We start from the raw sequence: 21,158 nt of genomic DNA, 5'->3' as shown, positions 1-21,158 counted from the left end.
AATGCTTCAAAGCATCTGCTTCTCGAGCATGGGTTTTGCGTTCAGCCCTGTGCCCTTTTGTACACTTCTTGATGGAAGCTTCCCAACAGGCCTGTGAAATGGGTACTTTTATTCCCATTTTACAGTTGAGGAAACAGGGTTAGGGAAGTAAGGAGGTTTGTCCAGGACCACGAAGTTAATGAAGCTGGGATCTGAATCCAGCCAAGTCTAACTCCAGAGCCTCTGCTACCCGTTGGACTATGCTGCCTGCACATTCCGGGCTAGTCTCAGAGAACTGGAGGCCCACATCCCTTGATGGGAACCTGTGGTGCATGCCTCGACCAGTGCTGGCTGAGGAAGGGCTGGGAAGTGAGAGGAGGGCCCACCCTAGCCTTAGCCCGCACAGGCTGAGGCCCCAGAGTCGGAGTCTCTGTATGGGTAGTACTCACGCACGTGCTCTGGCCTCTGGCCCACCCTCCCTTGCTGCAGGACCACCGAGGTCAGTGAAGTAGGGCTGGGTGAGCAAGACGGCCCATCACCAAAGAGCAGAAGCAGAAGGGGCAGAGAGAAGCCTCTTGCTCGCAAGCCCTGCTTTCCAGAGCCTGCACTTCCCATCCACCTGCCAAGCCCCAGCCAGCCCTTACAGAGAAAACGGAACATCGAGCTCGTGGTTTACTGTGCACATCGCTAGATTCTTCGGAGAATGTTTAGTTAGCACTAAAAATTGGGAAAAAGAGAGACTTAGGGTAGAGTTGCCTCCTGCCTCTTAGGATTTGGGTTTATTGATTGTTGTGCTTCTGTTGTGTGTGGGTGGTAGACACCCTTTTCCAAGACTTCTGATGGAGCAATGATGCCATTTCTGAGACGTAGTTGTTCTCTGTTCCAGATAAGTCACTGTGGTGCCAGGCACATACGGGGGCTAGTTGCATCGAAGCCCACCTTAGCCACAATGAGCGTCCGCTACTCCGCCACCTCTATGAAGGTAAGCTCCACCCATTTCCTGCCTGGGGTGCTGGCTGAGAGACAAGGTCCTCCACAACGGTCCCCTCTGCACTGAGGATGGGTGTGAGCATCACTGCTGCCTGTCAGAGACAACAGATGCTGGACCGTCCCCTGGGCAGCGGCACACTCGTGCGGGTCCTTGTGGTGCTTGACAGTTCCTGGGATGCTTTAGTCTGTGTCTTCATAAAAAATCAACGCTGTTAGGGGTGCCAGGGTGGCTCAGTCAGTTAAGCATCTGACTTCGGCTCAGGTCATGATCTTGCGGTCCGTGGGTTGGGGCCCTGCGTCGGGCTCTGTGCTGATACCTCAGAGCCTGGATCCTGCTTGGGATTCTGTGCCTCCCTCTCTCTCTGCCCCTCCCCCACTCGAACACTTGTGATCTCTCTCTCTCTCTCAAAATAAATAAACATTAAAAAAAAAGATCAATGCTGTGAAACAAGGCAGTTGAAGGAACTAGGTCTCCCCTACCCCCAAAAAGTCACTGGTTTTGGATGTGAACACATTGCTAGGCAGTGGCAAGTGGCAGAACGTTTATTAGATTGATAAAAATGTTTCTCCAAGGTTAAAAAGCCCTGGCTTAGCACTTGTTCGTATCTTGTTCTGAGTGGACTTTAAGTAGATAGGTTGTGGAAATGCTGGTCCCTGTCATTTGTGTGTGAGCAATAGAAATGCTCAAATTGAGAATGTCAGGGTTTTTTTTTCTATTTACCATTTTATGGATTGCGTCTTAGTAGTGTTAAAGTCCATCTCAGGGTATAGAACAAACATAGTGGCTACTTCTGTGACTTACAGTGTATGATCCAGATTTGGGTTTGAAGACTCGAGGCCGCTGGCTGAAATAGGAGGCTTATGTAATGAGCAAGGGTGTGGGGCAACTCGGCCTCTGTCCAAGGCACTCCCTGCTGCCTGGCTCAAAGGGCCCAAATTGGTTCATTGAGGGAGGAGAGGTCTTCTGGGAAAACAAGGCAGACCTGCCTTCCTGCCCTTTGATGGTGCCCCTGCGTCCATGCTGCTACCCTGCAAAGTAATGGCTAAAAGGGCCTACTATCCTCAGTGGGGACCATAGTGCCAGTCTGGAAAGCACAGTTGCCTGGAAACACCATGAATTCTGAGCTTCAGCTCCTGAGATTTAAGCCAGAAAAGACATCACCACGAAGCATAAGGCTCTTCTGGGTTTGAAAAGCATTTGCTAACGAAGCAGGGTCAGAGCATATCCCAAGTGGCTGTTATGTTGCTAAGCTTTTCAGTTATTTCGCAATCATTTAAAGCTGTATGAACTGAAGCCCGTTTTAATGCAAGTTCACTTCCACATACTAAATATGCTGAAGCCCTTCCTGAAATTTTGCAATGATTGTGTTGCGTGAGGGCCAAGTGTGGTGCTCAACAGATGTTCTTACATAGGAAGTCCTTGTTCCCGAAGCCTCGGAATTTGATGAGTGGGAGCCAGAAGGCACGGCCCTGGAAGGCCCTGTGACTGCTGTCATCCCCACATGGCAAGCACTGACTACTCTAGACCTGAGCCACAACAGCATCTCCAACATCGACGAGTCTGTGGTATGCTCTCAGTAGCAGGCACCAGGGGCTTCTCTGGCCTGATCAAATCCTGAGGTTGAGTATTTGACTTGGCCTCTTCTAGAAGGACCATGGAAAACCTGTATCCAGTGCTCTGTGCATTGCTTGCAGTTTTTAAAGTTAATTTCAAAGTGGGGTTAATTAAAATAGGTGAGGTAGTGGATAGAGCCAAATGAATCCTACTGATTATATGCACATTTGATATAGAAACACAGTACGTGAAGGAATTTATGCCCAGGGGGTAGAGTGGAAAAATCCATGTGCCTGTATAAGAGTGACATCCAGATGATATTTGGGCATTAGGAGAGTAATTCCTGTATTTGTGCCTTTTGGTGGGGTTGGGCAGGGTTGTAGAAGAGGGATGGGCTTCCTTCCCTGTCTGGGACCTTGCATTTGTCATTTTTACAAGCCAAGTGTCCTATAAAAACAGTGGGTCATATTCAACACTGGAGGCCCGGTGTACTCCTGGGATGTGCTGCTGGGTGGGCACTGGAAGGTCACATCAGCAGCCCTGCAGAAGTGTCCAGCTGAGGGATCCGTGGTCAAGAGGAAGCATCCCACCAGGCGCAAGGGCCACCTAGGATCCCTCCTCCCAGAGTAACCTCAAGTATTTCTTTTGTTTCACAAGAAACTGATTCCAAAGATTGAGTTCCTGGACCTGAGTCACAATGGAGTGCTGGTCGTGGACAACCTGCAGGTAATTCATGTCTTTTAAGGACCACCACCTGTGGGCTTCTCAAGGTCCCATTCTCCTGAGAGTTCAGGAGGCTGATGCAGCCTTGGGAGTTTGGCCATATCCTGGGGTTTTCTCTCATAGGCACCCCAAAGATGTCTGGGTGCACTAGAGGTTTACAGAGCCAGGGGCTGGTAGTGTTTCTTTAGGGTCTCAGTGATGCACTGGGCGATTGTTGCTCTAGTTTCAAAGAATGGGAGAAGGTATGGAAATATAACTCAAGCATGGTGAAGATGATATGCCTCCATCACAGCGATGGACAGTGCCTGCCCTGTGGGCCGTGATGCCTCTTTGGGGGTGCCACTGGGCCATGGTGCGTGCATGGGGGCAGGGGGATTCCCTTGCCAATAACTGTCCTAGGGAAGTGGGCGTTTGAAGGTGGAAGGCCTGCTGCACCTTTAGTGGCAGCCTGCTTTCTTGGGAGCCTCGACTTGAACCAGTGTACCCTGTTTTCTATGCTGCTGCAGCACCTGTACAACCTCGTGCACCTGGACCTATCCTACAACAAGCTCTCCTCCTTGGAAGGGGTTCACACCAAACTGGGGAACATCAAGACCCTGAACCTGGCGGGCAATCTCCTGGAGAGTCTGAGTGGCCTGCATAAGCTCTATTCCCTGGTCAACCTGGATCTCCGTGACAACAGGATCGAGCAGGTGAGCCACAGCCCAGAAGGATCTCAGGGTTCTGGGATGGCTAGGCCTTGGTATTTGTCACTTTAAAGAAGAGTGGAGGCTGGGCACACCTGGGTGGCTCAGTCGGTTAAGCAACCGACATCGCCTCAGGTCACGATCTCGTGGTTCATGGATTCGAGCCCTGCATTGGGCTCTGTGCTGACAGCTCAAAGCCTGGAGCCTGCTTCAGATTCTGTGACTCCCTCTCTCTGCCCCTTCCCTGCTCGTTCTCTCTCTCTCTTTTGCAAAAATAAATAAATATTTAACAAATAAATGAAGAAAGAAGAGCGGGAAGCTGCCTTTCACTGCCAAGAGGCCATCAGACGTGTTGCCCTGTTGGTGAAGCATTCAAAACAGGGATGATGGCAGGGAACTCGTATCTTACAGATGGAGGAGGTCAAGAGCATTGGCAGCCTCCCGTGTCTGGAGCACGTGGCTCTATTGAACAACCCTCTGAGCATCATCCCTGACTACCGGACCAAGGTGCTAGCTCAGTTTGGAGAGAGGGCCTCCGAGGTAAGCTGCTGGGGTAGGTCGGCTCTGTCAGAGAGACAGTCTGGATGGAGTCTGGCTTTTCACAGGCAGCACTGGAGGTGATGTCCACCGTTTTCTGCCTGCTTGCTTCGGAATGACATCTGGCCCTTAAGGGTCTTTTAGTTCTGGGAATTCTGCTGCCTCCTCAGGAAGAGGCTTTCTTCTTCTATGGGGACGTCAACTGCCGTGGTTCCCACTAGCTTCCCTCATGTCCTCTCTGTCAGAGCTTCAGGCCAGGAAGACTCCCTGTGAACCAACAAGCACAGAGTGAGGGTGGAAGGACTGTCTTCAACTTGTGAAAAAGTCAGACTGTTTTTTGTGGGCTACAAACATAAAGGGTTTGCCCGCCTTTGCCAGTATAGTCTAGCACAGTGTCTGCTGCCTGCTGAGTGTAATCTGGCCACCTGCCACCATGCCAACTGGACAGATCCTTAGCCAGATTCACCCGTCTTTCTGGCCTCAAGCAGGCCCCGCCCCCTTCTCCCCAAATCCCGGGCCAGAAGATACCTGGGTGTCTTCATCCTTCCCCCACCACCCTCCTCATCTCTTTCCAGCCCCGGTGCCCCTTTCTTCGCACCGTCACCAAGACCACGTTCACAGGATGTCCTCCTCCTACCCTCCCAGGCTGCATGGTGTGGTGTCAGCTCCTCCCGCAGGTCCTTGGGACCATCCTTCATTCGAGCACACTGCCACCCCTCACTGTTTGCCAGCCACAGTGTCCTCCTCTATTGGCGGATGGGGGTCCTTGCTCTTCTGCCTGTTCCCCCGCCCAGCAGCCCTCCCCTTGCTCTTCACTGATCTGAGTTTTGCCATAACTGGGGGCTTGGTTCAGGTCGCTGCCCCCACGCCCAACCACCCAAGAGGTCTTCACAGTGGATCCTGTACCCTCCCCTTCTCAGAGAGGGACTCCAAAAAATGGACCAGGTGGTGTGGGAGCTCCCAGGTCATTTCCATGGGTGGCGAAGGGCTCACCTGCCAGGGGGCAGAGCCTCCCTTGGCCTCCTGTGTCCTGTTGGGACCTGGCCCACACCTCAGCAGGGCCCCTGCCACTCTGCCCCCCTCAGCCCCTATGCTGACTCCATTCTCTGACCTCTGTAGGTCTGTCTGGACAACACGGCAACCACAGAGAAGGAGCTGGACACCGTGGAAGTGCTAAAAGCAATTCAGAAAGCCAAGGAGGTCAAGTCAAAGTTGAACAACCCAGAGAAGAAGGTGGGTCTTTATGTGGGAGGTGACAGGAGTGATGGTGAAGAGCCAGCTGAGGAAGGAGCTGGCTCACTGTGGAACCAGGCTGTAGAGTGCTCAGGTCCACTGCATCTCAGCTGTGCCTCTCCGTGTCCTAGCTGCTTGACCTTGGGCAAGCCACACCCCCTCTCCTCACCTGTGCAAGGAGGGTGGTGGCAGCACCTGCCACATCGGGTTGCTGCAGACTAGGCCAGACCGCCTGCACCATCACCACGCTTGTGAGAGCTGGGAGTTCCTCTCTCCTCCCCACTGACTATGCCGGGTTCTGTGCTTTCTGATCTTTCTCTCCTCTCCCGGGCTGACTTGAGCACTCCTCCTCAGATCGGTGAGGATTCCCGGCTCTCAGCTGCCTCCTGTGTCCGGCCCAGTGGCTCCCCTCCCAGCGTGGCTCCCACCTCTGCCTCCCTGCCCCAGCCCATCCTCTCCAATCAAGGTAATTGTGTATGTGTCTTTCCACCTGGCAGAGTCACACAGGTCCTGCTTGGGCCTCCTGGCTGGGGTTGGGGCTGATGCCGGCACCTGCTCCCTGCAGGGTTCAGACACAGGGAGGGCATGGTGCTATCTACAGGCTAGCGCCTCTTGGGGTGGCACAGAGGTGGGGGGGGTGCCAGCCTGAGTTCAGTTGTTTGCTTAGCTAGTACCCCCCGGTTGGTCTGAACGCCCACATCGCAGTTCCTGTAGAATCCCATGGGTTTCTGATGGGGCCGGGGGGCTGCCCTTTGATCAGGCTCGGGGCTGCTGCTCATAAGGACCCTAATCCCTGATAGGCATTGCGGGCAGATTGGTTCCTTATTAACGGGAAGCCGGGCCCAGTGACTTTCTGGAATCGGGCACCCCGGCCCCTGTGTAGGGAACTTTCTTTTATTGTTTCCTCACCTCTGTGGTTCTCACGGTGTGATTCAGCCCCCAAACACTGCGTGTGTGGGGCCAACATGGGCTGTCCGTGGACCCATGGAAGACCAGTTCCCTTCACCCGCCCACTGTCTTAGCGTTTTCAAAGGGCTTTCACCTCTGAACCCAGGCATCCTCGGAGATGAGTGAGTGAAGCAGGTCCCATGGGAGTGTCTGCTGGCCCGGCCCCCACGGAAGAGGGGAGGGTGTGCCGTCCCGAGTGGAGCCAAGGCTCGGGACACGCAGGAAAGAACGCCGCCCGCCCGGGCACCTGGAGACGCAGAACTTGGTGTGAGGTCTTGGGAAAACAGTTTGACCCTATGTTTCAAGAGCCAGAAAAACGTTCCCACCCCTTGACCTGGTAACCCCGCTGGTGGGGATTTTATCTTAGCGGGTTAAGTTAATTGGGAAGGGGGAGGCGAAATGCTCACTGCAGCGTTATTTACGCCAGCAAAACATGGGATGTGACAAGTGTCAGAGGATGCAAGGGAGATTGAGCTGTGGTACAAAATGCTCTGCCACCATGACATCAGAGAGAGGGGACCTGGGTCGGAAGAAAGGGGAAGTGCTCGAGTTAAATCGGAAAGCCCATGGCAGGGCAGCACACCAAGGTCATGACCGTGAGATTAGGGGAGAGAGTTCAGGAGAATGGAGTGGTGGTGTTAGGGGCCAGAGTGATTGTCAGTCTGCTTTTGTAACACCCTTGACTGAGAAATTTTGATTTTATTTTTTTACCTGAAAGGGAAGGGGGGTTTGTATCCCAGTGAAGAAGCTTTCCTGCCTCCTTCCCTGCTACTGGGCCAGGGCCCTCTTGGGGACTGCTGCCTCAAGCTGCCGTGTCACAGCACCGGCTGGTCTGCTGGCCTGCAGAGGAGCCGAGCCGTGTGACTAGGCTTTTTGGGGGCAGGGAGACGCAACTGGTCCTTGAGGCTGGGAACCAGCCGGTTCTCAGTCAGTATGTTAAATCGACGAACGAGTGAGTGTGTGAATGAACAAGTGAGCAGAGAACCAGATAGTAAAGTGCAGACTGTGGGCAGGGGGATGTGAGGTGTCTGCCCCCAGAGCCGCAGCTGCAGGCAACCCTTCCCCCACTGCCCCACCCTGGGGACATGCCACAGGGTGGCTCGCTGTAGTCTGCTCCCCCTTTCCCAGCTACCGGACATTTAGATGTTGTCTCCAGATTTGCACCTCTTATAAATAAAACTGCAGTGGATGTCTTTGTGTGCACATCTCTTTCCTTTTTGTGAGAAACCACAGAATCCGGGCCCCATCTAGGCAATCTGATGCCGCTCGTCTCATCCTCTGAGTGACCCTTCCTGACCACTTGTTTGTACAGTCCATGGTCCAGGAAGGAAGCAGAAAGACTGTCCCTGTCCACATTTCCTCAGTTCCAAACAGGGTGTGGGTGGGTAGTGGCAAGAAAACGTTTTTTCTCACTAAGGTGGAGAAATGTTTGTGTTCAGCTATGCGCTGCCCGTCTAGGGTCTTGCCTGGACGGGTCGGGGTTTTCCCCTAAGGGAGCAGTTATGCTCCGAGCCTGCTGCCACCTGTAGAGGTGAATATACTTGTGAATAAACTGGGTGCTCTCCAGTTAACACCAGGCCTCTGGTTATCTCAGGAGCTGTTAGCCAGCTTGTTGGAGCCATGGAGGATTGGGACCAGTAGGGGCTGACGTGTGAAATGCCAGAGTTGATTCTTCAGCCAGGTCTGTAGAGAAGTGGTTAGGAGCAGGCACCTGGGAGGCAGTCGGCTCAGTTTGCATCCTGGCTTCCCTGGCCGTGTTCCTTCAAGCAACTTGCATCCTCTCTGAAGTTCTGTTTTCTCAACTGTAAAGTGGATACACCCTACTTCATCGATTCTAAGATGCACCCGTTTCCACCTTGTGACTTGTCTGAAATTGAGATGCGTCTTTCAATCAGTGGCGTCTCATAGTCGCTGTCAGCCAGCTGGTATTCGTGATGGAGTCGTGTGAAAGCCTTCCGTGGACACCTGCTAAGACCAAGATGGCGCCCCACCCACGCATCTTAGATTTGATGAACTGTGGTAAATAACGAGAGGTGCGCATGAGCTAATGCTGGGGGAGCGCCTAACACTGCTCCTGGCTCACCAGAAATGGTCAGTAAGGGCTTCCCTTCCCTGCATCCTTATCAGAGGTTTCCAGATGACCAGGACAATGCCCCTGAGGAACGTGGAGTCTCTTGGGGAGGTGAGCTTGTGTACCCAAGGGAGAACAGGGCAGAATGATGTGGGGGCACTTGTAGAAGGGAGAGCCATGTCTAGAGCAGAGGGCTTTGCAGTGGAGGTTAGTATGTGAGGTGAACCTCAGAGGATGGCAGAATCTGAGCGAGTGAGGGACGGGAGGGGTGGACTCCAGGAGAGAACAGTGTGCTTCATGCATGGCTGTGTGCTGCTGCCTTCCTGCCTGCATAGCGCCTGCTGCTTTGCTTTTGGGGGTGTCTGGATTTGGGCTGCTGGCCTGGCTAGCTCATGGGCAACGACCTGGGCTGCATGAGTTGTCCTGTCCCTGGGGGGCAGCTGAGCTGGACGAGGGTCCGTGACCTCTGGAGCTCAGTCATTTCATCGAACCATGGTGACTAGTGGCAAAGCCAGGCTGTGGAGGCAAGCCCTAAGCTCCTCCAAACCTCTGCAAAACTGGGGTCGGTGCTCAGTATTGTCCTCACCAGCTGCATTTAGGAAAATGTTTTAAAGAGTCTTTATCCTCCTCCAACGTAGAAGACGTTCGGAGTGAAGGAACAGGCCTGGACATGCTGTGTTCATAAAACAGCCTCAGCAGGGTTTAAGAGCACTGTGTGTTTCTGGGGTGCATGAGTCAGTTTGCTGTCCATGTGGAGGTAGCCTAAGGGAGGGTCAGTGGGGGGTGTCCTGTGGAAAACAGGCCATGGGTGCCAAGCACGGATTGTCCTTGCCAGCCACGGAAGAAAACAGCCTGGAAGAAGGCCTGGCCGAACGAGGGGATCTGAGCCCTTGTGTGTCTGTGAAGCTCAGCGGAGATGTCATGTTACTGGGGGGATGGGGCCAACTTCAGTCATTTCCCTAGAAAGAGGCTCTAGGAGTGAACACGTTTCAGGCTCTTGACGGACATACTGCCAAACTGCTCTCCCAGCGGGCAGGCCAGCTCATACCCCACTGCCCACCTCTGCCCAGTTAGGCCAAATCCAGGCCATGCAGTCAGTCAGACTCTTGCCAACGTGAGGCGAAACAGAGGTCGTGTTCCAACTTGCCCTTCTGTGGTTCCCTGTGAGAGGGTGCATCGCTTCCTGCGTTCTTTCTGGCGGCCATTCCTTTGTGGGATGTCTCTTCATCCTGTGGTCTCTTAACGGGGTTTCCAGCTTTCCCCTCCCATTTTTGATCTGGAAGAGCCTTTTATAGATTAAAGACACACACCTTTATCAAGTATTGCAAATACTTTTTTCTCATTTCATTTCACTTTGTTATATCTTAGGTTTCTTACAGAAGTTTGGTTGTTACATAGTCACACACGTATCAATTTTTTTCCTTTGGGTTTAGGTTTAGAAAGTCTGTCCCTGCCCTGAGGTTAGATAAACAGTCATTTGTTCTTTCTTAGAGTTTTTTTAAGATTTCCATTTTTAATGTTTTCTTCTGTGATCCATGTGGCTGGGGTAGGGGGTCTGAAAAGGCCCCAGTCAATGCCGATAGCCTGAGGGCCCAGCCCTGTGTGTTGAATGGCTACTTTCCTTGCCTGCCCTGCCCGCCTGCCCCTGGTCTCTCCAGGAATCATGTTCGTGCAAGAGGAGGCCCTGGCCAGCAGCCTCTCATCCACCGACAGTCTGACTCCTGAAGACCGGCCCATTGCCCGGGGATGCTCTGATTCCTTAGAGTCCATCCCTGCAGGACAGGTAACACCCTCCTCCTGCTGCCAGGGCTTGGTTATCTCTGTGGACCATCTCTTCTGCCTGGGGCTGTCCGGAAGTAGGATGTGCCTTGGCTGGAAGTAGGAGGTGGTCTGGCTGGAGTTGGGGCAGATGCTGTCTCTGCTTGGTCCACTGTGCTTTATGATGAACGGTTTATATTCCCTGTCTGTCGTCTGTCGTCTGTCTGTCCGTCTGTCTCTCAGGGCTAATAGGAACGGGCAGTTCTCTCCCACTAGGTCCTGGGGGACAAAGCCAGATGGTCCTCAGCCCCTGTGAGTGGACTCTCCTGCGAAAGGCAGTTCAGAAGGCCCTAAGTGGGGATTGTTTGGGTCCTACACTCATCAGGAAGAGCTTCCCTCTCCCCTGTTGCCTGGTGTCCTGGGCTATTCTGCCTGCTCCTGCCTGTTATCCTAGCAGTCTGGGACACACTGTGACTCCAGCACCTCCTCTGTGGCTATAGCTGAGGGTTCTGGAACTTCTCCCTGAGTCCTGGGAAGAGAGGAGGACGGCAAGTGTGATGTGATAGTCTCGTGTGTGGGGAGTGTGCTTGGTACCTGGGCCTCCATCCAACCCCAGCTGTATTCAGCAGTCCAGAGTCATGGCCCTGTGACCCTGGGCAGTCTGTGGGGTCCTCGCTCTGTCCCCACACTCCTTGGCACTCTTCCCTTCACTCTCCCCAGGGTCACACAATAGAAGGTCCTGGGCCCTCGGTCCTCCACACTGCCCAGAGACCATTGGGAGTGCCGTGCCAGGTGCTGCCTAGCCTCTTTTCATCGAGTCCTCTCCTGGCCAGTTGCCAGATTGGTAGACTGACCATGTGGAGCCTCTGGGGTGGCATGAGGAGCACTTAGATGCCAGACCTAGGGGCGCATGCTGAGTTGTGGTATGGGGGCGTGGGCTGGGGTCAGACACATGGGCAGGGATCTCAGCCCTGCTGTACACTGGTGGGGTAACTGGATGAGTCTCTGCCTTTCTGGGCCCCAGAATCCATCCCCGAGGGAAGCGGGATGGTGAGGGGCAGGGGGTGCCTGGCTCAGGGTCAGGCACCCAGTAAATGCCAGGGAATGGCTGTGGCAAGTAGGGGGCTCACTTCATGTCCTTCTCTGTCAGGCACCTTCTGATGATTTACGGGACGTGCCAGGAGCTGTTGGTGGTGTGAGGTAAGGAAGAGGTTGAGAAGGCATTCTAGGCCTTCTGCACGTGCCCAGCTGTGGGCTAGTGGGAACCAGTTGGATTTTGTTAAGGATCTGTTCACAGGAGTCCTTCAAAACTGTTTCTTCCTTTAAATAAGCACCAATGAGGTGGGCTGTGGTCTGTTTCCAAATGCTAATCCCTGAAGTTTGCTTGACACGTTATCCCATACTAGGGGTCAGCAGATTAAGGACGATCTGGTCCACAGCCTGTTTTATTTTTTACAGCCTGTGTGAGCTAAGAATGATTGTTCTATTCTTAAGCCACTGTTCAAAAAAGAATATGTGGGTGGGGTGGCCCCCAAAACCTGAAGTGTTTACTTTCTGACCTTTTATAGAAGTTTCCCAATGCGATTCTCTATATGCTTTTGCATAAGGGGAGCAGTGGCCAAGAGGAGCTAGAATTTAAATGTGGAAAGTCCGAAGACCCACCTAGCTTACTGCCTGACTCCCATCCCAGAGGCTCCTGGGTGCCCCTGAAGGGAACTGTTGTCAACCAGTGACTTCATGCCCTTTAGCTCTTGTCTTTGGGGCTCACGGCCAGCGTCTGAATGACTGAGAAGTCTTTGTGGTGCTTCTGTTGGGGGATCCTGCGTGGTGTGGGTAGGACAGTGTTGGTGCCTGTGGGCCGAGCCCTGGGAGTATGGGCTGTCACTGAACTGGCAGTCCCAGCCTTCCAGCATCTTGGCTCCTCACTGGGATGCTTATTGTGGGCTCAGGACAGGTTCAGCTGTTTAGAAGGCTTGGGAGACCCTTGAGGCCAGGGTGCAGCAGAAGGTTGTGTGTGTGGGTGGTAGGGATGGCCCAGCACAACATACTGTTTACCCAGCACAACATACTGTTTACCTGGCCTCTCCCCACACAGCCTGGAGCATGCGGAGCCGGAGGTCCAGGTGGTGCCTGGGTCCGGACAGATCATCTTCCTGCCCTTCACCTGTATTGGCTACACGGCCACCAACCAGGACTTCATCCAGCGCCTGAGCACACTCATCCGGCAGGCCATTGAGCGACAGCTGCCTGCCTGGATTGAGGCTGCCAACCAGCGGGAGGAGGGCCAGGGCGAGCAGGGCGAGGATGAGGACGATGAGGAGGATGTTGCTGAGAACCGCTACTTTGAAATGGGGCCCCCAGATGTGGAGGAAGAGGAAGAAGGTGGCCAGGGGGAGGAAGAGGAGGAGGAGGAGGAGGAGGAGGGCGAGGAGGAGCGCCTGGCTCTGGAGTGGGCCCTGGGTGCAGACGAGGACTTTCTGCTGGAGCACATCCGCATCCTCAAGGTGCTCTGGTGCTTCCTGATCCACGTGCAGGGCAGCATCCGCCAGTTCGCCGCCTGCCTTGTGCTCACCGATTTTGGCATCGCCGTCTTCGAGATCCCACACCAGGAGTCGCGGGGCAGCAGCCAGCATATCCTCTCGTCCCTGCGCTTCGTCTTCTGCTTCCCCCACGGTGATCTCACAGAGTTCGGCTTCCTCATGCCGGAGCTCTGCCTGGTGCTCAAGGTGCGGCACAGCGAGAACACGCTGTTCATCATCTCGGATGCCACCAACCTGCACGAGTTCCATGCTGACCTGCGCTCGTGCTTCGCCCCACAGCACATGGCCATGCTGTGCAGCCCCGTGCTCTATGGCAGCCACACCAGCCTGCAGGAGTTCCTCCGCCAGCTGCTCACCTTCTACAAGGTGGCGGGAGGCGGCCAGGAGCACAGCCAGGGCTGCTTCCCTGTCTACTTGGTCTACAGCGACAAGCGCATGGTACAGACGGCCGCCGGGGACTACTCGGGCAACATCGAGTGGGCCAGCTGCACGCTCTGCTCAGCTGTGCGGCGCTCCTGCTGCGCACCCTCCGAGGCCGTCAAATCGGCTGCCATCCCCTACTGGCTGCTGCTCACACCCCAGCACCTCAACGTCATCAAGGCCGACTTCAACCCCATGCCCAACCGCGGCACCCACAACTGTCGCAACCGCAACAGCTTCAAGCTCAGCCGCGTGCCACTATCCACGGTGCTGCTGGATCCCACACGCAGCTGCACCCAGCCGCGGGGTGCCTTCGCAGATGGCCATGTGCTTGAGCTGCTCGTGGGCTACCGCTTTGTCACTGCCATCTTTGTGCTGCCCCATGAGAAGTTCCACTTCCTGCGTATCTACAACCAGCTGCGGGCCTCACTGCAGGACCTAAAGACCGTGGTCATCGCCAAGAGCCCCGCGACCGGGGCCCCATCCCAGAGGCCCCTCGTGGATGGCCAGCCTGCCGAGGGCAGGGCCAGGTGAGACTGAGCACAGGCTCTTGGGGGAAAGTTGTGGGGGGGACCATTTCTGAGACCGTTCGCCCCAAATCACATCTCTGAGCATCTGCGTGAGTGGGCCCAGGGTGGGCCCGGCTCCTCTGCTCCTCTTTGACTTGTGACCAGCCTCAGAACTGCTCTTGGCTGCCTCTGACACCCAGTACCAAGCCTTACCCTGGTGGTAAGCCATATACCCCTCTCCGGGGAGAACTGGTCTGCTGAGGGGCTCTTTCTCTGTGTACCATTCTGTAAATTCCTTCCAGAGGAACTTGTTGGCTAAGAGTGGCAAAGTGCGAAGGTCTGAGTTTGTGACCTGGGTGGTCCCCTCGTTGAAAGCTCCTTTCCTTCTTGTGGCAGGGGAGACAGGGAAGTAGTGGCAGCTTTGTCCTGTTCTTCCTCACTTTGCTTCTGTCCCCAAGCCTGACTTCCCCCCCATCTCCCTCCCTGGGTTTCCCTCAGGGCCATCTGGGGCTGAGGCTAGAGGGAAGCCTGTGGGCAGCCGTAATCATATCCTCAGTTCACCCCAACCCAAGCCTCCAGAGGGACCTTGTGCCCTGGAGGGCACACCTGCCCCCCCGGCTTCATACAGGCTGGGGCTTCCCCAGCCTGGGCAAGAAAACCCTTCATCTGTTGGTCCTCCTATTCTCTGAGATACAGCCTACCCTCATTTTCTCTTCCATCTCTATGAGCAGTGGAGACCCTGTTCTCACCCCAGCAGCCCATACAGCCTGCTTCCAGTCCCAGTCCCCCAACCGGTGTTCCCAAAGGGCTTCCAGCCTCTCTCTGGATGAATCAGGTACCCTTCTTGGGCCCAGCTCAAGTCCTGTGGCCTCCAGAGAGACACTCAATGTCTCCACACACTTCAGGGTCTTCCCCTCCCTGCCCCTGTGCTGCGGCTTCTAGTGGTGACACCTTGTCTCCATTTCCCTGCTGTCCCCAAGCCTGGCTGAAACCTGCCCATAGTAGGGACCGCGTGCAGAAAACAGGTGCCCTGCTTTTCCCCAGCAGATGTATCTCTGTCGCAGGACAACAAGGAGACAGCCCAGGGATTTCTGCAAGATCAGGGCCCCAGGGATTTCTCTCAACAGATGGACTGTCCCAACAGAGAGGATGATGTCCAAAAGACCCCGTCAGCCTGGGGCATGTAGGCCAGTTGCAGGGTCCTCCCAAACTCAGGGGTCCGTTCCTAACCTGAGCTTTAAGGGTTCTGAGCATTGTTTGGTCTTGTACTTAGAACAGACCAGCAAAAACCCAGTGTGGCCACGTGTATATGGCTAGATGGGATGAGAGCCTGGGCTACTTCAGGAGGACCCAGAGGCAAACTGAGGAACAGTTTGGTTTTGGTTGTTAACATCTGTTTGCACTCAGGTCCCAGGCCGTAGAATTCTACGGATTCTAGAGTGGCATTTCTGACACCTCTACCACCTTCTGAAAATGCATTTTTAGTCCTTGGGCCACGTATATCTGGCCATCCCAGCCCTAGGGTACCAGATGGTCTGTCTTTCCCCTGTCTACCCATCTCCCTTCTAAGAGAAAGGGCCTGGCACTTTCCCTTTGTTCTGTCTTCCTGTAGGGAACCCAGACATCTCCAGGTGACTTCAGATGTGGCACTTGGTGGACATGAGGTTTTGTGTGTGATGTGACCCTCCGCCTGGGGTCCCTATGTTAACACAGTGTTTCTTGGGGACTGGGGGATGCAGCAATGACCAGCGTTCCCAGGAGGTCCTGGTGGAGGCTCCAGCCCCGGACCCGGTGGAGGCGCCAGCTTTGGCCTTAGCCTCGGTGGAGGTCCCAGCTCCGTCCCCGGCAGAGGCCTCAGACCCTGCGAAGACCCCAGGTCCAGTGGAGGCCTCGCTTCCAGCTGCGGTCCCAGCAGAGGCCTTGGGCTCAGAGGAGTCCCCAGTGGAGACCCCAGCCCCGACCCCAGCTGCCCCGGCCCCAGCAGAGCCTCTGGTGCCAGCGGAGGCCCCTGCTCAGTACCCAAGTGAGCAGCTGATCCGGTCCACTTCCGAGGAGAATCAGATCCCGTCCCACCTGCCCGCCTGCCCATCGCTCCGTCACATCGCTAGCCTGCAGGGGAGCGCCATCATCGAGCTCTTTCACAGCAGCATTGCCGAGGTAGTGGCCCCAGAGCCGGGCTCGCTGACTGGTGCTCGTGTGGAGAAAGGTGGTACAGTTGGTCCTGGGAGCTGTGGCAGGGCTTGGCTTGGGGTCAGCTACAGGCTCTTGGACTTCTGTGCTGGCTTTCCTCCCTAGCTTTAGCTGGTCACAGCTTTGAGGACCTGGGGAGGGAGGTCCTGGGCTGCTCTCCCTGGTCAGTTGTTTTTCCTGTCACCACCTCACCCTGTGGCCACCCCTAGCCTTGGGCCCCAGGCACACCCCGCCCCACATCCATCTTCCACCCTTGAATTCTTCTCTGCTTCCAAGTTTATAAATGCATTGACAAGATGCGATGAGGGTCTTGCGGTTCCCCATCTGGGATTGTGGGCATGTCACCGGTATGTGCAGGTCACCAGAGCAGTGGGGCTGATGGGAGGTTGCCCTGCCCAGAACTGTTTTCAGGTACAGCCTAGAAGAGAGTTGTGTGCCCCGGCCCTGCTCTGCTGCAGGCCCAGACCCGGCCTTTCTGTATCCAGGTTGAAAACGAGGAGCTGAGGCACCTCATGTGGTGCTCAGTGGTGTTCTACCAGACCCCGGGGCTGGAGGTGACCGCCTGCGTGCTGCTCTCCACCAAGGCTGTGTACTTCGTGCTGCACGATGGCCTCCGCCGCTACTTCTCAGAGCCACTACAGGGTAGGCACCAGGGCCTGCTGGCACCCAGGAGCTCAGAGCAGTGCCTGAGGAGACAGGCTGGGCTCTGTCTCTGTAGCTAGCTGTGTGGCTTCAGGCAGCAGCGATTCAGCAGGGCTGGGCAGAGCGTCCCTTGTCTGAGGAAGGGGGTTGATAACCACGCTCTTTCCTGGAGCTGTCACAAGAGACCAGAGGCCAGGGCTTGAGTCCAGGCCCAGTGAGTACCCAGGAACTGGCAGTGACGAGGAGGGCTTGGGCAGCCTCTGTCCTGTGGGGCCTCGGTGGGAGCCTTAGCTAGTGGCCTATTACAGGGCTCCTCGTGACTCTGCTGAGCCAGGCAAGACGTTGCCCGTGAGGCGTCGTGTGCATAAGAGGTAGCAGTGGCTCCTTGCCAGGCCTCAGCAGACCGGGCTGGCCAGGGGCACCCCTTCCTGCTGGGCACAGCTGTACACCTGGGACCCTTGGGCTCCCCTGGCACAGCCAGCACCACGCTTGGTTCCTGTATTTCCATCATAGATTTCTGGCATCAGAAGAACACGGACTACAACAACAGTCCCTTCCACATCTCCCAGTGCTTTGTTTTAAAGCTTAGCGACTTGCAGGCAGTCAACGTTGGACTTTTCGACCAGTATTTCCGGCTGACGGGTGAGTGACTGCTATGCTTTTTCCTATTTTGGGTGAAGGCCAGCGTCACCAGTGGGCTTCCACCTTCCACATGTGGGTGCGTTATCGCAGGCTGGGTTATCTCTGCTCCCAAGTCCGTTCACCGGAGTGGGAGGAAGCGGCTTCAGGAACTGCTGAGCGTGCAGAACCCCCCAGGGCTCAAGCGCGAGGCGGGGACCAAGGCAACCAAGTGGCTGACGGGCAGGCAGAGTGGGCCCAGGGCTCACGGGCAGGATGTTTCTGACTCACACTTCCTGAAGAGAGAAAGCTAAGCTTTTTCCCTAATGCCTCTGCATCCCCTTCCAGAAAAATGTCACAGCCCTTCCGGCCTGAGAAATAGCTATCTCTCCAGGCCTCGTGATGCTTTCCCACGTGGGCCCTCATGGCTCTGTGGTCTCGGGGGGCAGGGACAGAGCCCAGTGGTGGCGGCTTGCAACCGTGACCGGCCCCTTCTCCTGCAGGCTCCTCTCCGGTGCAGGTGGTTACATGCTTGACACGGGACAGCTACCTGACACACTGCTTCCTCCAGCACCTCATGGCCGTGCTCTCCTCCCTAGAGCGCACACCCTCCCCTGAACCTGTCGATAAGGACTTCTACTCTGAGTTTGGGAACAAGACCACAGGTACCCCCGCTTGGCTCAGGCTGCAGACAGGCCACCTGGGCCGATGTCACCGACCTCCTCCCTGACCCCAAGGGCTGCAACAGACCCCAGAGCACCTGTCTGTGCCCAGAACCCCTTCTGCCTTCTCACTTTTTGTCTTTCCTGCTTAGCCAGCTAGGGTTTCACATGAGCTTTTTCACTGCAGAGCCTCTATCCCAGCAAACCCTCAGCCACTCGGCACATGCATCTCAAGCGTCTGCTCTGCTTTGAGCTGCTGGCCCGTGGGTGTCCTTCCCAAGCGTGGGAGCCTGGAGCACTCCCCCGCTTCTGACAGCCCCTTATGCCGCCATTCTGTGTAGCGTGGGTTTGCTGGTACTCCGGGCCCCACAGCAGGCAAGTTCCAGGCTCTAGCCCCGGTGGCCATCTCTCTCTGCAGGGAAGATGGAAAACTACGAGCTGATCCACTCGAGCCGCGTCAAATTCACCTACCCCAGTGAGGAGGAGATTGGGGACCTGACTTTCACTGTGGCCCAGAAGATGGCTGACCCAGAGAAGGCGCCAGCCCTCAGCATCCTGCTGTATGTGCAGGCGTTCCAGGTGGGCACACCGCCCCCTGGGCGCTGTAGGGGCATGCTGCGCCCCAAAACGCTCCTGCTCACCAGTGCTGAGATCTTTCTCCTGGACGAGGACTTTGTCCACTACCCATTGCCTGAGTTCGCCAAAGAGCCGCCACAGAGAGACCGGTACCGGCTGGACGACGGCCGCCGTGTCCGAGACCTGGACCGCGTGCTCATGGGCTACCAGACCTACCCACAGGCCCTCACCCTCATCTTTGACGATGTTCAGGGCCGTGACCTCATGGGCAGTGTCACCCCAGACCACTTCGGGGAAGTAGCAGACGGCCCTGCCAGCAGCAGCCAGGGCCGTGAGGTCCAGTGGCAGGTGTTTGTCCCCAGCGCTGAGAGCCGCGAGAAGCTCATCTCGCTGCTGGCTCGCCAGTGGGAGGCCCTGTGTGGCCGTGAGCTGCCCGTCGAGCTCACTGGCTAGCCCGGACCACAGCTGGCCCCTGCTGCCTGCCATGCCCACCCTGGCGTCCACTCAGGGCAGGAAGCAGGCTCTCTTTGTCATTTTTAAAGCGTTTTCTCCTCCCTTTTGGGTACCTTCATTTGACTGTCCTCAGAGAATGTGAACATAGGTGTTCAGTTACTTCTTTCCAGTACTGGGAGTGAAAGTGCCGGCACCCTCCAGGACCTCCATGTGCCGCCAGCCTCCTGTGGTCTGTTGCCTGCCCTGGTGCGGTGTGGCCAGCATTCTAGTGTCGTGTCTTCTGTCGTGGGACTGTTATTAACATGTGGCACCATGGGTCCGATTTATTCTTCTTTGTGTCCTTTCCTGAAATGTCCAGTCACGTACTGTCATTGTGCTGTTTGCTGCTAATCGTGAAGCTGGTAGCAAAATACATGTCGGAAGCTCCCGCCCCGTGCAGTTTTCCAAAGTGGAGGCCTCTGCTGGTCCAGACAAGTGGGAAAGCCCCATGGGGGCAGGAGTCCCCAGGCCTTGGGCTGAGAGGGATGGGGACAGGGGACCTAGAGCTACCAGCACCGAGTGTGATTCCTGTTGCCTGTTTTCTCTACTCCAATAAAGCAGAGTTTGACACAGTCTGGGTCTTTTATTTCAAGGGGCACTGGGGTCCCAGCAGGGCACTGGACCAGGGCAGGGCTGGCATGAGGGAGAGGGTACCCTAGAGAAGCAGGAAGGTGAGCTACTGGGGGCAAGGGAAAAGCGGGGGAGGGAGAAGGGCTCGGAGGGCAAAGGAGCTGCTCTTCCAGGGTGGTGCTGGCAGGGGAGTGCTGGCACAGGGGAGGTGTCAGGGGACCCTTGGGATCGGGCCGGGCTGAGCTGGGGTTAGACCCTGAGCCTCAGGGCACACCTGGTACATGGGCTCACTGGCTTTCTGCTTCCTGCAGGTCTGGGATGTCACACCTGGCCCGGCCCCAGCTGAAGCTGCAGTCTGTTGTGAGGGTAAGGCCTGGAGTCTGGGATTGTGTAGGCTGGGGCCTGGGGGGTCTCACCGGGAGCGCTGGCAGGAAGATGGCCTGTGGGAGGTGGCGCCAGGTGGTGGATAGGATGTCCCTGTTCTCAGAGAAGTGGGGGTTGCCTCAGGGAGCCCTGCCAGACAAGGACCCGGGATGTCTTTGGGAGCCAGTCCCATGTCTCACCCTTTCTCACCCCATTACTACCCCCAGAGTGGGGCCCTGGAGCCCCACTTGTCTCTTCTATCCTGGTCCAGTGAGGAGTCGCAGTTCCCAAGGCCCTGGGGCCATTTGGGTCAGGCAGGACTGGAGAAGAGGTGAGTGGAGGGTGGCCAGCCCAGCTTCCAGCCTACAACTCGTGTTCTTCAGGAGGGTCTGCAGCACTCGTCACCCTCAGGAAAGCTGCCCCAGGGCAGGGGGGGGGGGAGCCACATTTGGGAAGGTCTCTCCACTCAAAACCTCCCCAGCCAGATTTCAAAAGCTAGCCCAGTCGATGGCTCCTCCAGCCAGTGAGGGGAGAGAGGCCTGCTTAGGAGGAGGAGGAGGAGGAGGAGGAGGAGGAGGAGGAGGAGGAGGAGTCGTTGTCAGGTGACAAGGCTTCTCTCCCTACCAGGCTTTTATTGAAGACATTTACGTGGCTACCAGCCTCTATCTGTTGTGTGTAAACAGGGAAGGTGCCAACCAGAGGCAGGGTCCACCATGCCCAGGCCTGGCATACACAGGCCTCACCACCTGGGCTACTGTTCCCAGGCCCCATGGACCAGCATGATAGTCGGCCCTTGCCTGAGTCCGTGAGGACAGAATCTACTGGCAAGGGGCTGCGCTGTGTAGTGCACGGGGCCCTGCAGGCAACAGACCTTAAGCGTTGAGGATGGGACCTTAATACTGATTAGCCAAGCAACCTTAGACAAGTGCCCCAGCACTGAGTCTAGTTTCCCCACCAGTAACAGGGATGATAAAGGTACCTGCCTGCCTGCCTTCATTCACTCCACAAATCTGTACTAAGCATCAACCGTGAGAAACAGCCAGACACCATCCGTGCTTTCCCATAGCTGACATTCCATCAGAGGACAGAGAATAAA

The 21,158-nt window shown here is 55.9% G+C and overlaps 1 protein-coding gene across 2 annotated transcripts in view; it reads left to right on the top strand.

Annotated features, from left to right (window-relative positions):
- Nucleotides 1–19,702, top strand: part of NISCH (nischarin) — a 33,299-nt gene extending 13,597 nt beyond the window's left edge. Inside the window, exons 7-21 of one of the 2 annotated variants that reach the window (XM_040454879.1) lie at nucleotides 866–961; nucleotides 2,383–2,535; nucleotides 3,182–3,250; nucleotides 3,754–3,939; nucleotides 4,345–4,473; nucleotides 5,590–5,703; nucleotides 6,058–6,169; nucleotides 10,381–10,505; nucleotides 11,631–11,680; nucleotides 12,576–13,970; nucleotides 15,689–16,106; nucleotides 16,625–16,781; nucleotides 17,295–17,423; nucleotides 17,903–18,064; nucleotides 18,480–19,702. In XM_040454879.1, coding sequence (XP_040310813.1) covers nucleotides 866–961; nucleotides 2,383–2,535; nucleotides 3,182–3,250; nucleotides 3,754–3,939; nucleotides 4,345–4,473; nucleotides 5,590–5,703; nucleotides 6,058–6,169; nucleotides 10,381–10,505; nucleotides 11,631–11,680; nucleotides 12,576–13,970; nucleotides 15,689–16,106; nucleotides 16,625–16,781; nucleotides 17,295–17,423; nucleotides 17,903–18,064; nucleotides 18,480–19,090 — 3,906 coding nt within the window. In that variant the 3' untranslated portion in view covers nucleotides 19,091–19,702. Of the gene's footprint in view, nucleotides 1–865; nucleotides 962–2,382; nucleotides 2,536–3,181; nucleotides 3,251–3,753; nucleotides 3,940–4,344; nucleotides 4,474–5,589; nucleotides 5,704–6,057; nucleotides 6,170–6,757; nucleotides 7,855–10,380; nucleotides 10,506–11,630; nucleotides 11,681–12,575; nucleotides 13,971–15,688; nucleotides 16,107–16,624; nucleotides 16,782–17,294; nucleotides 17,424–17,902; nucleotides 18,065–18,479 lie in introns of those variants that run through there. The other variant, XM_040454880.1, reaches the window with a different exon arrangement.
- Nucleotides 19,703–21,158: the final 1,456 nt, after the last annotated feature.

This window comes from Herpailurus yagouaroundi, unplaced genomic scaffold (genome assembly GCF_014898765.1).
Source record: "Herpailurus yagouaroundi ecotype Mexico unplaced genomic scaffold, PumYag 213, whole genome shotgun sequence".
In the NCBI taxonomy this organism is placed as follows: domain Eukaryota; kingdom Metazoa; phylum Chordata; class Mammalia; order Carnivora; family Felidae; genus Herpailurus; species Herpailurus yagouaroundi.
Note: the sequence above shows the minus strand (reverse complement) of the source record. Positions and strands in the feature narration are given on the sequence as shown.